The sequence below is a fragment of the Epinephelus lanceolatus genome, chromosome 23 (assembly GCF_041903045.1).
Source record: "Epinephelus lanceolatus isolate andai-2023 chromosome 23, ASM4190304v1, whole genome shotgun sequence".
Lineage (NCBI taxonomy): Eukaryota > Metazoa > Chordata > Actinopteri > Perciformes > Serranidae > Epinephelus > Epinephelus lanceolatus.
This window is the reverse complement of record NC_135756.1, coordinates 28,410,140-28,424,564: the sequence shown is the minus strand read 5'-3', so window position 1 is coordinate 28,424,564 and position 14,425 is coordinate 28,410,140. Positions and strand designations below refer to the sequence as shown.

Below are 14,425 nucleotides of genomic sequence, written 5' to 3'. Positions count from 1 at the left end.
TTTGCTCTACGAAATAGAAAAATGATGTGCTGCTCTACCTAACATTTGAGTAAAAGCAGGCTGCAGGGTCCATGGAACTGGTAATGAAGGATATTTACAGGGTAGCTGCAGAGTGGGAGAGTTTTTGAAGGCTACTGCTGTGGAAAGCACAATGCTGTGGTGTCGTGCAGCTGGTGTGTTTTCAGTGTGTGTTTATTTGTGTTAACTGGGGGGGATCCCTGTTCAGCGTTTGTTTCCTGTAGCGGAGGGAAAAGGTCAGCGCTGACAGACGGACATGGGGAGCATCTGCAGCTCTTTGTTTACGCCCCTGCAGGCTGCCATTATGTGTTACAATCCCAACTCTGCATCACGACCAGCCATATGACACATAGTAATCATCAGTACATACACATCATTCAATGTTCTCAACCACAGCACAGGGGTGGTTTTTGCAAAGTGCTGTTTGACATTGGATGGATTTTTTTTTTTAATCCAAAGCTCCTAAAGTGCCATTAGTTCAGATATTTGAGCCATTTGCAGATGGAGAAATGGATGGACTTCACACATAAACTACAAAGGAGCATGAAAACTGCGTATCGGAGGAGTTTTAAGCCTTCACACAACAGAAAAATTGATTTAGTAAAGGTGGTGGTTTTGAGGATCAGAGGCTGAAATCACTCAGAAAATGGACCATGTTCTTCAATATGGGGATGTCAGTTTTGCTTAATTTTGCTTTCGACACCCATTTACTTGTAACCAACCAGTTATTTTTTAAGGAAAATAAAAGGCAAAATGACTTGAAAAACAAGAGGCCTTTACTTTTAGTCTGGCGCTTCATTGCCTCAGTGAGCATTAACACCACATTTCAAAGCGCTATCCATTCAGAGGTGGTGAAATTATAATGTTTTGTGATGCAAATGTCTGGCCTTTAGATTTGCTAACAGGCAGACAGCTGGCTGTGTTAACATGTGGAAACAGTGCCCACTGCCCATCCTCCGATCTCCTTGGGTTAAGTAGCCACCCTGCACTGCCCACCACCTGGGCTGGGTAAGAGCTAGCTAGCAGCACCGCTCATTCGGTAGTAACCTCTGCTGAAACAGGGTCACTACCCTCCAGTCGCCCCTCCAGGCAGCCCCACTGAGTAAGCAGCTTCATTTTGAGCCCCAAACCCCCTTTAGCATTGTTACCAAAATTAGCACAAATTGAGCGTCATGTTAGTTTAGGCAGGGGAGGGTAGGTGTGCTCTCTCTTCCAAAGGCTTTCCCTGTTTGCACGTGGAGGGGCAGAGAGGTGTGCTCTCTTAGGCTTTCCATGTAGACGCGTGGAAGAGGCTTTCTGCGTAGGCCTATGAAAGGCAGAGAGAACCCAGAACAGAGCCATACCGCCAAATATAATACTTCAGAGTGGTCCTGACTGAACTAGCCATGCTGACACTGCAGTGCTAACAGAGCTAACAGTGATAACATATGCTACAATATGAAAGGTGGGTTTGCAGCTCAAAATTAACCCACGTACTCATCAGGGTGACCTGGAGTGAGACTGGAGGGTGAATAGGCAGTGCCACTAGCTAGCCCCCAGCAGACCCAGGTGGTGCACTGAAGAGCAGCAAAATAAACCGATTGAACAACATGCGTAGCCAATCAAAAATATATTCACCAGTTAACCCATTAACAGGTATCTGTTGACATCCCTACGCCAATATATTGTACTTTCTATATGTTTGAGTTTATGATCCCATTCAACTATGGTTCTCATATCACATATACAGCTGAAAGCTGCTGGTTGAAATAAAATCCTACTGTTTGTTTGCAAAGTTTGCAAACATCTTTATTGTCCTTTAATTACAGTCAGTGGACATCTGTGCAATTGAGCTTGTGCGGCTGAGAGGTCAGGGCCCAGGGACGTCTGACCAGTTTGAAGGAGTTTCTAACCACAATCTTAAATTCCTGCCAAGGAGTAGAATGAGAGGTTAGAGCAGGCAACACACAATCACAACACAAACCACTGGCACAGAGAAGTTCCATTGTTTCAATTGCATTTTGGCTTCTTGCAAATGAAGACTTCAGTGTCACAACTTCACTCATCCTAGTTTACATAAAAGATCTTTGTGCTGCCTGACATTCATTCACCACTATCTGCTGTATTGTGTAGTCTGTTTAAAGCACAGTGACTCATATCCTTCCAAATCATTCTTAGAAGAAATGTCACTTGGTTCAATTGATGGATAATTTGGAACAAAACTCCAGCCTTATAATAACAGAAATAATAGAGGTCATCACAGATGATAAATAAGATGTCAAGTTCAAAGTGAAGCCAGAAAGACTCTACAAAGCTCGGCGTGCACACAAACAACAGCGGGTGATTACAGGTTTGGGGATGTCAGGTCGGTGGTGACATTCCAGACATTTTGCTTTGGTTGCGGCTTTACAGAAGCCCGTCATTTGAAGGATGGAATTAGACTGCAGCGCTGACCGTTGCCTTTGTTTGGGGTCCATTTCAAACACTTGCTTTTTGTTGTCACACGTTTCATGGTCGTCTCGCATCCTTCGCCTTTCCCGACTCTTCCTCCATAGCGGCGCAGAAATGAGTCTCCGAGAAGAAAATTCAAGTGCATGCACACCGCAAATACCACATGACAGGCCTACTCATTTTACATGTACAAGCGCCTTAGTCATATGTTGATTTAAGCTTTTGGGAATTACTTGTAGAAATGTAAAAACAGCAACAGCAGATGGTAGTCTCAGATGTAATTTTATTGATTTGTATGTGTGTGTTTTGATTAGTAATAGCAAAAAAATGTACATAGTACTGTACATAGTACATAGTACATACTGCTGATGAATATGTAGTTATGTCACTCACAGTAAACAAACAATTAGGATAAACTTTTATACGGTTTCTGAGGCAACTGCTTTCAGTCCCTGCTTGCCATTGGTAACTGCGATTGAAGAATGTGTGGAAGACAGCTGTGACTAATAGCGACAGGGCTAATAAACCTCGCATTGATTGATGAGGATATGTTGGTTCTGTGGTCTCATTGTTGATCCGCGATAAGCTGTGGGCTGGCCGCTTCAGCTCCGCAAGATAGCATTTAATTAAGTCAGGCTGGCCGGTGCGGTGCAGCAGGGGCTGCAAGCATACAGGTGCTGCTGTCCAAACAACTCACTGTCACACTGCGAGGGGAAGATGGAGAGACAGAAAGAGTGGGGGGAATGATAGTGCGAGGGAGGGAAGATAAGGGGTGAGGAAGAGGAGGGAAGTGAGCACAAAGTGAGAGAATGAGAAGGATTAAGAGAAAGAGAGGGTGATAAGCACAGAGAAGGAGGGCTGAGAGAGAGAGGGAGAGAGAGAGAGAGTACTGCAGGCTGCATGCAGGAATGAACAAGCAGACCGAGAGCTATGTGAGCCCGTCCGCCGGCTTCACCACCCGTTCATTCTCCACTGTGAGCAGAGAGGGACTGTCAGAGAGTCAGAGGGGAGGCAGGAGAAGTGTGACGGAGAGGTGGTAATTAAAAGGAGAGACAGAAGGTGGAGGGAGGGAGATAAGAGTGAATGAAAAGAGACTGTCGTTTAGTGAGGGAAAAGATAAATAGAGTGAGCGCGGGAGGGAGAGAGAACGTGTTAGTGAGGGAAGGGAGATGTAGCGGCTCGTTCATCCACGCCCCTGACTGTGGTGAAGGAGGAGAAAAGAGGGGAGAAGACTGACAGAAAGCATGAGGACAAGGAGAAGGAGTGGACGAAATAAGTGTTTGTGTCTGGCTCAACGTCTGACCATGAGCATGGACTGGCTCAAGGATGGATCTGGATTCTACCTACATGCCTGAGAGGGAGCTTTCCTCTCCAATCTTCGCCCTGCGCTTGCTTTCCCTCCAGCCCTCTGAAGCCTGGACCGCAGTCGGGAGGCGTGGGACGTGGGGACACATCTCTCTGCCTCCTCCGTCCTCCGGTTCCTCCTTCCCTCCATCTGTTCTCCCACTGACAGCGCAGCCAAGATGTGAAACAGAGAGCTACGCACAGGTAGACCCACTTGCATGAGTAGTTTTACTCACTGAGCCACCAGTGGTGAAAAGGTAAGCCGGGAAAAGGGAGGGGAGCGGTGAGCAGAGATGAAAAGAGGAGCAGAGTTCTCAGTGTATCAGGGAGGCAGCCCGGCACGACGGCCTCCCCAGCCTCTCCCTGACAACCTCAACCTGCGGATCAAGCAGCGCTCACTCACAAACCTGACCCTGCTGAGCGATGGCGAGCAGCGAGTTTACTCCTTTGAGCTCGACGAGCCACCGTCTCGTCTCTCACAACCTCAGAACTCTTCGTCGTACTCATCCCCCACACAGCGAGCAGGAGGCAGCCTGCAGGGAAGCCCCAGGAAGGAGGTGGTCACAAGGGGTGGAGGTGTGCGGGGCACCAGAGCTCGATCCCTTTCGCTCTCCCTCACCAAGGTACTTTCGCAGTCAGAGCACTCCCTCATCCCAGTCCCTTGGCGATGCACAGGTGCAGGCGGGCGCCCACAACGGGCGTCGTATAGCGGCCACCCACGGACTGAGGCAGCACGGAAGTCCAGGGAGGAGGGTTGCACAGATGAAGACGGCAGCGGGCGTTCGGATGAAGAGCCAGCGGCAGGAAGGGGTGGAGGGAAGCGGGGAGGCAAGGAGAAGGACGGTGGGTATTGGGCAGAGGAGGAGGTTTCAGGGGGCGGTCCTCGTGAGGGAACAGCTCAGCTGGATAAAGAGGTGATCCTGACGATGCTGGGCGACCTGGAGCAGGTGCTGCACACACAGCCACGCCCACGTAAGTCAACACAGTCCAGGAAATGAGCATGAGTATGGAGGACATTACACACCATCATTTGTGGTTTACATTCCTCCAACTTGAAAGGATTACTATGACAACACCACAAATCGGAAAATTAGTGGAAGTTAAAACACTTATGTTAATGTGAAGTGACTAAGTTTTAGTTAAGTTTAAAAAATGCAAACTTGAGCAGAATATAAGAACGTCGGAGCAGAAAAAGCCTTCAATAAGCTGGTTTTCCTTAATCCTCATGATAGGGAAACTACTTCTCAGGGCACACTATTAGCATTTTAAGACATTATTTAAAAGAAATTTGTGAGACAAGGCTTTAAAAGCACACACACACACACACCCTCCCTCGTGCAATTCATACACACTCTCGGCATCCTCACCCACATCATTTACACAAGCATTTGAATTCATGGGCACAGGCAGATAAAAAGATCCCCTCTACATGCACACATCCTTTTTATCTCTTGCATCCACACACTGTCACAGTCTGCAAATGAGGCTCTCTGCTGTGTGCGCAGCATTGTTAAGTGCTGCACTACGAATTTAGCAGCTGGGGTCTAACCTATACCTACAGGTACATTGCCATACCTCGACAGTAGCTGCATTAACGTGAAGCTTGGGAGAGCTTGACATGGAGTCTGATTTGTGCTTTTGGAATGAGCCCCCATGTAAAAACCTGGCTTTGATGTGAGAGGAAAGGAAAGGGATGTGGGAGAGTGAAGTATGATGTGACAGTAGAGATGATTATTATGACTAAAATGTGCAGCGCAGCAGGGCGAACTTTGGCAATGAGCAGATTATTGTTGAAGCAGGTTAAGGCATGATGCAGCATAAAGAAGAAATACCTTGAGATATGGATGATGGAAAATCAACACCTCACTCACTGCGAAAGCACAGCTTTATCTTGAACCTCCCTCACTGCCCATGAGTCACACAGCCAACATGATCAATAGCTTATTATTACACCTTTGTGCGTGTGTGTGTGTGTGTGTGTGCTCATATGCACTCTGTGCATGCATACAGGTGTTTTTTCTCTATAGTTTTCTGTGTGTGTGCCAGAGATCTATCCAGATATCTGTGGGGCCATTTACATCCTTAAAGAACTCCCTCACCCTGTCAAAGTTGGCTTTCAAAGTATCCAGCTGCTGTCGTGGCGGTTTTGAGCTTCCAGCCTCAGGGGAGCAGTTGTCATTGATGCATATTAACAAGCTCTCAATGTGCCGCGACGCCTGTTAGGAAACACATTCAGCAACAGGGCCGTAAAAATTGCATGTATGGATGCATCGATCTGTGTGCGCGTGAGAGCTGCCATAGTGACACGCCTGTCGGTGACTGACAGCCAAAGCTTCGTTATTAAGGCTGATTTGTGACAAACTACTGCGACAAGGCTGGAGCTAGCTCACTGTTGTGTCTAGTTGTGTATGTATGTGTGTTGGCATGCATGTGTGTATTATAATTACACACTGGGATGGCACCCTAATAGTATTCAGCTAGAGCGAGGGGCATCAGCAGCAGCTCACATGCATTATTGAAAGAGAGGGAGAGAGTGAGCCGGCACCCACTGCTACAGTATGTGTGTGGGTGTGCTGGGGAGAGTGTGTGTGTGTGTGTGTGTGCGTGTAACTGTGTGAGTCCCAAATTTCAGTCATTTGCATTTTGATGCGTCAAGTTTATCTCGAAGCAGTGTTTGCTCTATACCCACTGTGTGTGTCTAGGTGTGTGTGTTTGTGCACCTTCCCTCCTTTCGTGCCCTTTTCGATCCTCCCCATGGACCTGGTCTCAGTTTGGCTGCTTCACAGCCTCACAGGGCCAAGAGCTGGGCAGCAGCTTGAATCCAAATGAAAGCTTTGTGGCTTCTCACCACTCTGTAGTGTTGAATACTAAAGTGAAAACACCAACTATACATGTGTATAAGCAGCCACTACATTGGGTATTAGATACTGGGGATTTGGCTACACACATTTCTGCCACTCCTCTTGATCCACAAAAGGGTGCTGAGCTGGTAAATTGCTTATAGGTATTGTGTTTTTGACTGAACAAAATGTGTGACTGTGTGTGTGTGTGTGTATATGAGTGTGAAAAGTGTTGGTTTGCAAGTGAGATGCAGTTACAGAAAATTCTTCTTGCCTCTTCTCTGCTGTGCAGGGGAGACTCCTGCTCCTGTGCTGCAGTGAATTGTTCACACTCACACACACACAAAAGAAACATAAATGCTCACACACGCCTTGGGCTGCTTCTCAATGTTGCATGAAGTGTCCGTTCATGACGGAGGCTCCAGGGCCAGATCTCCTCATGTCACTTTTATAATGGGATTGTAATTGGATCTTTCTCGAAGGGGCCCTGGTGAGAGGAGGAGAGGAAGACACGAGAATGGGAAGAAGAGAAAATCTGATAACAGTGATGCTTTGACTTTGCTGTACCAGGGATCCATTCCCCCGTTCAATGCTTGGACTGAGTCGTTTCCTTAAGGAGCTGCAACCTACTGAAAAATGACAAAAGCGCATCATTCTGAGCTTCAAAGGAGAGTTTCTGTCTCTCAGTGCTGTTTCAGATGTGTTCCATCTTGACAGGAATAAATTCAATCCACAGAAGCCTCCGTGCGTTGGCTGTGAACAGTTTCGCTGCTGTGATTGCGTGTATTCCTTCTTCTAGTAAGTTTTAGAACAAAATCATACGTGCCTCATCGATTTCTAATCACTGCCCATAGAGTTGAAATCTGATGTGGGGTCAGAGGTTAAGAACATGCCGCACCACCTCATCCTCACACAACCCTCGGTCTGTTTGCTCTGCAAAGACAAAACATGACCTCAATTATACCAGACTGCTCTGCACCCTGTGAGGTCATCACTCAGTACGATACAGTATAATTGAGGTCATGTCTTGACTTAATTTTGAAAAAGATTTTTTGAATGCAGATATTGTAGTGAATGGATCTTTGTGGAACTGTCTATAAACAGTATTAATCGGTACTGAATCCTGTTGTTGGTGGCAGGTGAACACCTAACAAATCTCACTGTATCTGCTACTGTTGCTAGCTTCATGTCCCTGCAGTTTCAGCTTTATTCACTGGTGTTTTAAAGCATTTGAAGGAATACTTCACCTGCAAAATGACCATTTGTACAACAATAATTCACCATATGTTACCTTGAATTCATGAAGAAAGCTTTTTTTTTTCTCACATGCCTCCATGGTGAATCCAAAAAAGCGAAGATTCCTCATGACTGTAAGTCATTGGGGCCAACAACACAACTATATCAAAACATCCATTTACAAACTCATACAAAACTGGTGCAGTATTATCCAATCCTCATTTATTCAGTTGTATGCTCAGTACTTCCCATACACATGCATTTTGCCTAAAACATTACATTTTAGTTTTGCTGTTGTTTAAAGTGGTCCCCAATGATCCCAATTCTTTTTTGGATTCTCCATTCACTGTGGAGGCATACGGGAAAGCAACAGTTTCTCCTCATATTCAAAGTAACAGGAGGTAAATGATTGATTAAAAAAAAATGGTCATTTTATTTAGAAAAAAAAATGAGTAAATGAAAATGAGGGTCAGTTGACTTCACCTTTACTTAAAGGGGGAACTGACCCATTTTCAAAATTCATATATGGTATTCCAATTGTCTAAGACAGTCCAAAATTTGTGATGATGTCATAAGATATAAAGTCTGGAGCTGCTCCAAAGACAATGAATGGTGAAAGATGTTATAGATGACACTGAGAGCACCCAGGGGAATGTATATGGGTGCAGTTTGTGTTTCACAAACATTCTGTGGGTCCACAAAATCAGCCTCATTCACTGTCTATGGAGCAGCTTCAAACTTAATAACCTATGATATCACAAGTGTTTGACTTACTTCTCTGGTGTCTGGTTTTGAGAGAGAGTAGCTAATGTTAACAGATATTGATTGACCTTTCCTAGGCCATGAAAATAACATATTGGTGTTCCCCTTCAAGAAGGCTTTTCTACACGACAGGCAGCCAAGATAGCTGCACCAACTGCAGCAATCACAGCATGTTAAATAAGTGATTAAGTGTCAGTCACCAAGGCTGAACCTGGTTACAAAATGACTCCAACAATGTGTGTTGTCATACAGTGTACACCAAAACAGTAAAAAATTGATGCAAAATCAGGTACACAGTGGCAGTGTCTGTTCTAAACAAATCATTTTTCAGTGAGGGGAAAAGACAGGAACTTTAGTGAGGCCAAAAAATGTATTGCACACTGTGTGCTTTTTACATAAAAGAAATGTATACAGTCTGTGCATTATTACTGGAAAGTTTATCCACATGCCTGAAGTCAGCTCTGAAATTAATTTGTTTTTTAAGAACTTCATAGTTATCGAGGGAAAACTGGCTGAGCTTTTCTGCTTATTTTTAATACCTACCTGCTTTATATTGCAGCACATAAATACCTCAACTATTCCTCTCCCCCCTGGCACTGAGCTGTGCCACAGGAGTCGCTGGGGGCCTTTTCAAACCTCCAGCCTACCACTGCTCCCATCTGCCCCCATTTGCCCCAGTCACTGTAGTCACAGTAGCTCGCTGTTAGTACGTATGCTCGGAGCACTGAAACCAGCACACAGCTCAGCTTCTCACACTCATCTCACCATAATGCTGCATTGCTTTGTTGTAAAGGATCTGCCGGCTTATTCATCTCCACCGTTGAGACTACTGAAAGCACCTTAAAACTGGAAAGCAGTGTGACCGCCATCCATTCTGTGTCTCATGCCACTTGTTAATTACCCATTCTGTGTTACCCGCCTGTGGATATGGGCTAGCTTGACGAGCTAACCGAAAAGCTTAATTGGAGCGGACAAGCAGATACTTTGGTGTGCGCCCACGGCTCGCACTTCTGAAATGTTGCCAGCCCTGTGCTTATTAGCAGCACTCCTTCAGAATGGGCCGAATGCCTGAGTGAAACTAGTGCTTCATTTTCAACACGGCACTGAGAAGAGCATAAAACATATGACTTTTAGCTGCATGCTGCTGTAGGGAGGGGTAGGAAGACAGTGGAGTGAAGTGGCAGCGTTTTCCGATGTGCCTGACAGAGAAGCACAGGAGCTCTGACAGAGTTTGCTTTCGCAGGCACGACTGTGTCCCGAACTAACTGACAGAGCGCACGGTGTCATGGCACGACATTTCTCCATTGGCCCAAAGGGGAAATGTCAGTACTGAGTAAAATAATGTATCCACTTTATAAGACTAAAAGAAGTGCATGTGGTGCAGCCTGACAGGCTGATTCATTGAATGACTTCCCAATTGTCAACGCGGGGTTTAGAGATGTTGCACCCATGCTGGCTGTCATCGTGATCGGTCATCATTCCATTTCCTTACTGAGGCGTTCAGTGACATCCAATAAAATACTGTATGTCAGATGTCCTCCTCACTTCTAATATATTGTGCGTGTAGCCTTTGTGGGTGTGGGTGTGGGTGACTGCTGTGTGTGTGTGCATATGTGTGTGTGTGCAGGTCCAAACATCCTAGTAAATCATATAAAATGTGTGTCTGCAGGAGAGGATCCTGAGACAAGACGCATGAGGACGGTGAAGAACATCGCTGACCTGCGGCAGAACCTGGAAGAAACCATGTCCAGTCTACGGGGGACACAGATCAGCCACAGGTAGGCACACAGATGGTACTGCCCCTTACTCACTGGCAATAGTAAAGGACTCTGGTCTGATTTTTTTCAAGGCCCATTTGGTGGCGAAAGTGACAACAAGAGATTGATTCTAGTCTTGGAGATACAAGAGTATAGTTTCCCATTCATATCTCTTGGCCACATTTTCTCAAGCAGTCCTTGATTCAATCCATCAACCCTCCAGTCTTAAACTAAGTAAACTGTCAAGGCTGTAGCCACAGCACATGCAAAATTGAGCAGTAATTCACTCCTAAAATACAGTCTAAAGTCACCACTTCCTTGTTCTAACAGTTGTAATTTGCTTCCTCAGTGGCATTTTATTCATGAAGTCAGGAGTTTTAAATGAGCCCCACCAATCAGAATAAATCTTTAAAAGAATTTTAAAATTTAACCCACATGACTTGTTTCAGGGTTGAGGAATTATACTGAGCGGCCCGGCTTTAAGCCGCTGTCTTATTTAACTGAGGCAATAGTGTAATGTAACACCTCAAATAGGATCATGTATATCTCACAACTCAAGTGTAAAAATGCTCCCATCTGCTTCTTATGTGGTTTAATTCATTATTTATACTTTCACTGGCATTAGATTAGTGTGACTTTGTGTTCTGTCTGACCATGACTGCAGCTTTTGCCTAGTCGGCTTCAAAGAATCGACCCCCCACCTGGCTCACTGCAGGCAGCAATCTACTTCAATGACACACTGTTTTAGAAAGAAATCAAATGTAGAGAAAACTAATTTGGCTACCAGTGCTTATTTAAAAAGACTTCCACCTTTGTGAGAGACTTGTGATACAATCACGACTATAGTTTACTTTCTTTCTGGAGAGTATAAGAAAAGTTTGCAGTACTTGGCTTGTTTGGTTCATTCTGCTCTCCACCAACTCCTGAGGGAGATATCTGGCTCTTCAGCTCCTGAATGCTGCACTGTGTTCACCAGCTAGTCGCTAACTGTACCTGTGGTCTGAAGAAATGTACAATGGCAATATTCATTCTGGCAACTGGGTTCCATGTAAAGAAAGAAATACGGAAATGTTGAGTGCTTGTATATATTCTATTGTCTCTGTGACTCTCAACAGGAACAAACAAATATGGGAAATGTTAAGAATGTGGGAACCTGTTTTGAAATAGACGAAGGAAGAACATAGCATCTTTCTTCAAGAACAACAGAAAAAAACAGAATTTAATCATCTCATCCGAGATCTGCAGCCTGTAGGGCTGCGTTTAAAGGCTGTTGTCACACCGACGTATTGTGTGGCAAGTCTGAAGCTGAGACATGTTTAACTTCCTTTAAATGTGTCATAGCCAAAACAAAAAACACACTTTGAAGGAGACCCACACATGTCACGACCAAACCAGTGAAAATAACCCAAAAGAAACAAGACATTTTCTTTGTGATCATAGTTTTATATCTCAGCAGTTACCTTGTGCATCCGTTGCCCTTGGAAAATAAAAGCAGTTCTGATTCTGATACCTCCGACTCGCCCTGCGCAGTTTATCACACTGATCCGACGGGGAGATATGTCTCCATCTATTAATGATGTTCCCTCTATTACCATGCCATCTTCCCCTCCACGTTTCCTGGATTTAATTAAAAAACAGACGTCCCCTTCCTCACCAGCTGGCAAACATGTAATGACATTCAGGAGCTGATGGACAATCAGCACCTTAAAAAAGTGTCCCATCTGTGAGCCATGGGCTGCATGGACAATCTAACAGTGCAGAAACTGCGGTCTCATGCGAGGACAAAATGATATCCATTGGTTTATGTCAGCTCCTAAGGCAATGGTTCCCTGCTCGACTCTCTGCCTCTCGCTCAGTCTATTATTTTGTGTGTTTTGCCCCATTTGCAGAGGAAGATGGTGGCCAGGCTGCAGACAGCCATGACAGATGGCAGTCTGTATGTGTGTTTGTTTTCGAGTTCTTTTTTCCTCAGAGAATTAACAGCCAGGCGCGATCAATACAGCAACATTGTCTTACCACCCCATTTAATCCAGTGGGAACCATGGGTTTTGGGTGTGAGGCTTTTGATTGGTCTGAAACATTAAGTCTCATTCACATGCATCTTACGCACAAGGACAGACAGCGTTAAATATGTGCAAAATGCATCATCATACCTCAACATTAGCATCATATATGGTGCGTCTGCACATGTATGTGCCTGTGAGATCCTTTAAAGCAAAGCAATAGGCAACCATTACATTTCATTGAAAAAAAAAAAAAAAAAAAAAAGGAAGTCGACTTCAGAGTGTGTGCCACTGCGGACATGTTTATATTCTCAATGTAAGGATAGCCTCAGAGTGTGCATGCCAATTCTATCCATGACAAAAGCCCGGCCAGACAGTGCTAATCTCTCCCCTGGATAAGAAATGGCTGTAATCACCATGAAGCTTTGAAGGACCTTAAGTAATTAATCACTGTTATGCTCGAGCAGACATGACTGTCATATTCATCACTCTCTTTCTCCGTGCTCTCTCTCTTTGGGATCCTCCCTCTATTTCTGTTTACACCCCATTCATGCAGACTGGGTGTTCCAGCAGGAGCCATAAAAGCAGAAATATAGTCCACCAGCACAGCAACAGCCGCCATAGCCCAGCAAAAATTGAGATGTTGAACGACCGTTGTTTGAACGTTCAATCAAGACGTCCTGTTTTGGTTAAAAAAAAAAGTTCCAAAAGGAAAGTTGTGCCGACATCAGCGATGTTGCCTGGCCGTCAGCTGAACATACTTCCTGAGCATCCTACTAATGTTGAAATACAGTGTTAACAGGACCAAACAGTAAACATGGAACTTGAACCCTAGTCTCCTGGGTGAAGACCCTATGCTTTATCTATTCATCCACCACAACTTTCTATCTGTATGGACTTCGTCACTCTACCCCAACAGAGGGTATGAGTGGACCATTATTGGACATTGAAATAACGTTAGCATCTTGCTGTCTGCCTCACAACTGCAGTTTTTCATGTCTGCCTGAGCCATTTTTGGCCAGGGACATAATGTCACCCTCCAGCAAATGGTTTGCTAAGAGTTTTCTCTTTCTCTAAGGGTGACTACACTGAAAAAAAGTCGAAATATTGGATGTTTTTTTGTTGCGACAGATTGAGATTGAGAGTGAGCAATTGTTGTCATTATGTCCAAAATATCAGTTGAGCCCATATGTGCTCGTGGAAGGATTCACCTCAACAAATCTAGCTCTATATGGTACTGGAAAGACTATGCTTTGTATAAAAGCAAATTTGTGAAGGTGTAATCATGATCATTCCCTTATTTTAAGATTTTTGGAGTTTTGATCAGTGAGAAATAGCATAAAGATTTACTCAAGATGTTTTCCATTCATTATTATTCAATTTTGAAGTATTATTGGCACATTTTTTTGCCTTTTTATCAGTAGTTGACAGTTTAGAGATGACAAGAAATGATGTGGCAGAGAGTTAGGGAACAACATGCAACACAGGTTGCCTCAGCCCTCAACCCCAGGCCACAAGGGCAGCCCATCATTTTTCAATTTCAAGTGGCTTTTTTAATCTTTGCCATCTTTGTTGTCCTTTGTTACCCTCAAGGACTATCCCCTGTCTCACAGTACATAGCCATGGGGCCCTGACTCACCCACCTCCTTCACACTCCTCCACTGCAACTTTTACATATGCTGCGGGGAAAGGTCGCTGCTGTAATCGCAGGGTGTGCTTGCTCGTTTAATACTAATGGAGCAGAATACAGGAATATTGACTAAATTAGGCACATCTGCAGTGCCAGTACAAAATTAGAATGTGTTAAAAGGATTCTCACTGAGTTTTCAGTGAAATGTGGGACATCTGTTACATTTTTTATGCCATTACTTGTCACATGACCGATGTGAACAACATGTGTACAGCATTGCTATTGCATGCATTTTGGCATCTTCTGACAAGGAATACATTCAAAACAGATGTTTTACCCATCTGTCTCGTGAGTGATTGGAAACACAACCTAAACACTACCTCTTAATATTGTAACTTCATTTGA

General features: G+C 44.6%; 1 protein-coding gene across 24 annotated transcripts in view; it reads left to right on the top strand.

Annotated features, from left to right (window-relative positions):
• The window catches only part of nav3 (neuron navigator 3), a 544,714-nt gene that overhangs the window by 456,188 nt on the left and 74,101 nt on the right, over nucleotides 1-14,425 (top strand). For 19 of the 24 annotated variants that reach the window (XM_033615269.2, XM_078165210.1, XM_078165209.1 and 16 more), the window contains one exon: nucleotides 10,300-10,408. In XM_033615269.2, coding sequence (XP_033471160.1) covers nucleotides 10,300-10,408 — 109 coding nt within the window. Of the gene's footprint in view, nucleotides 1-3,366; nucleotides 4,765-10,299; nucleotides 10,409-14,425 lie in introns of those variants that run through there. The other 5 variants (XM_078165213.1, XM_078165212.1, XM_078165215.1 and 2 more) reach the window with 1 other exon arrangement.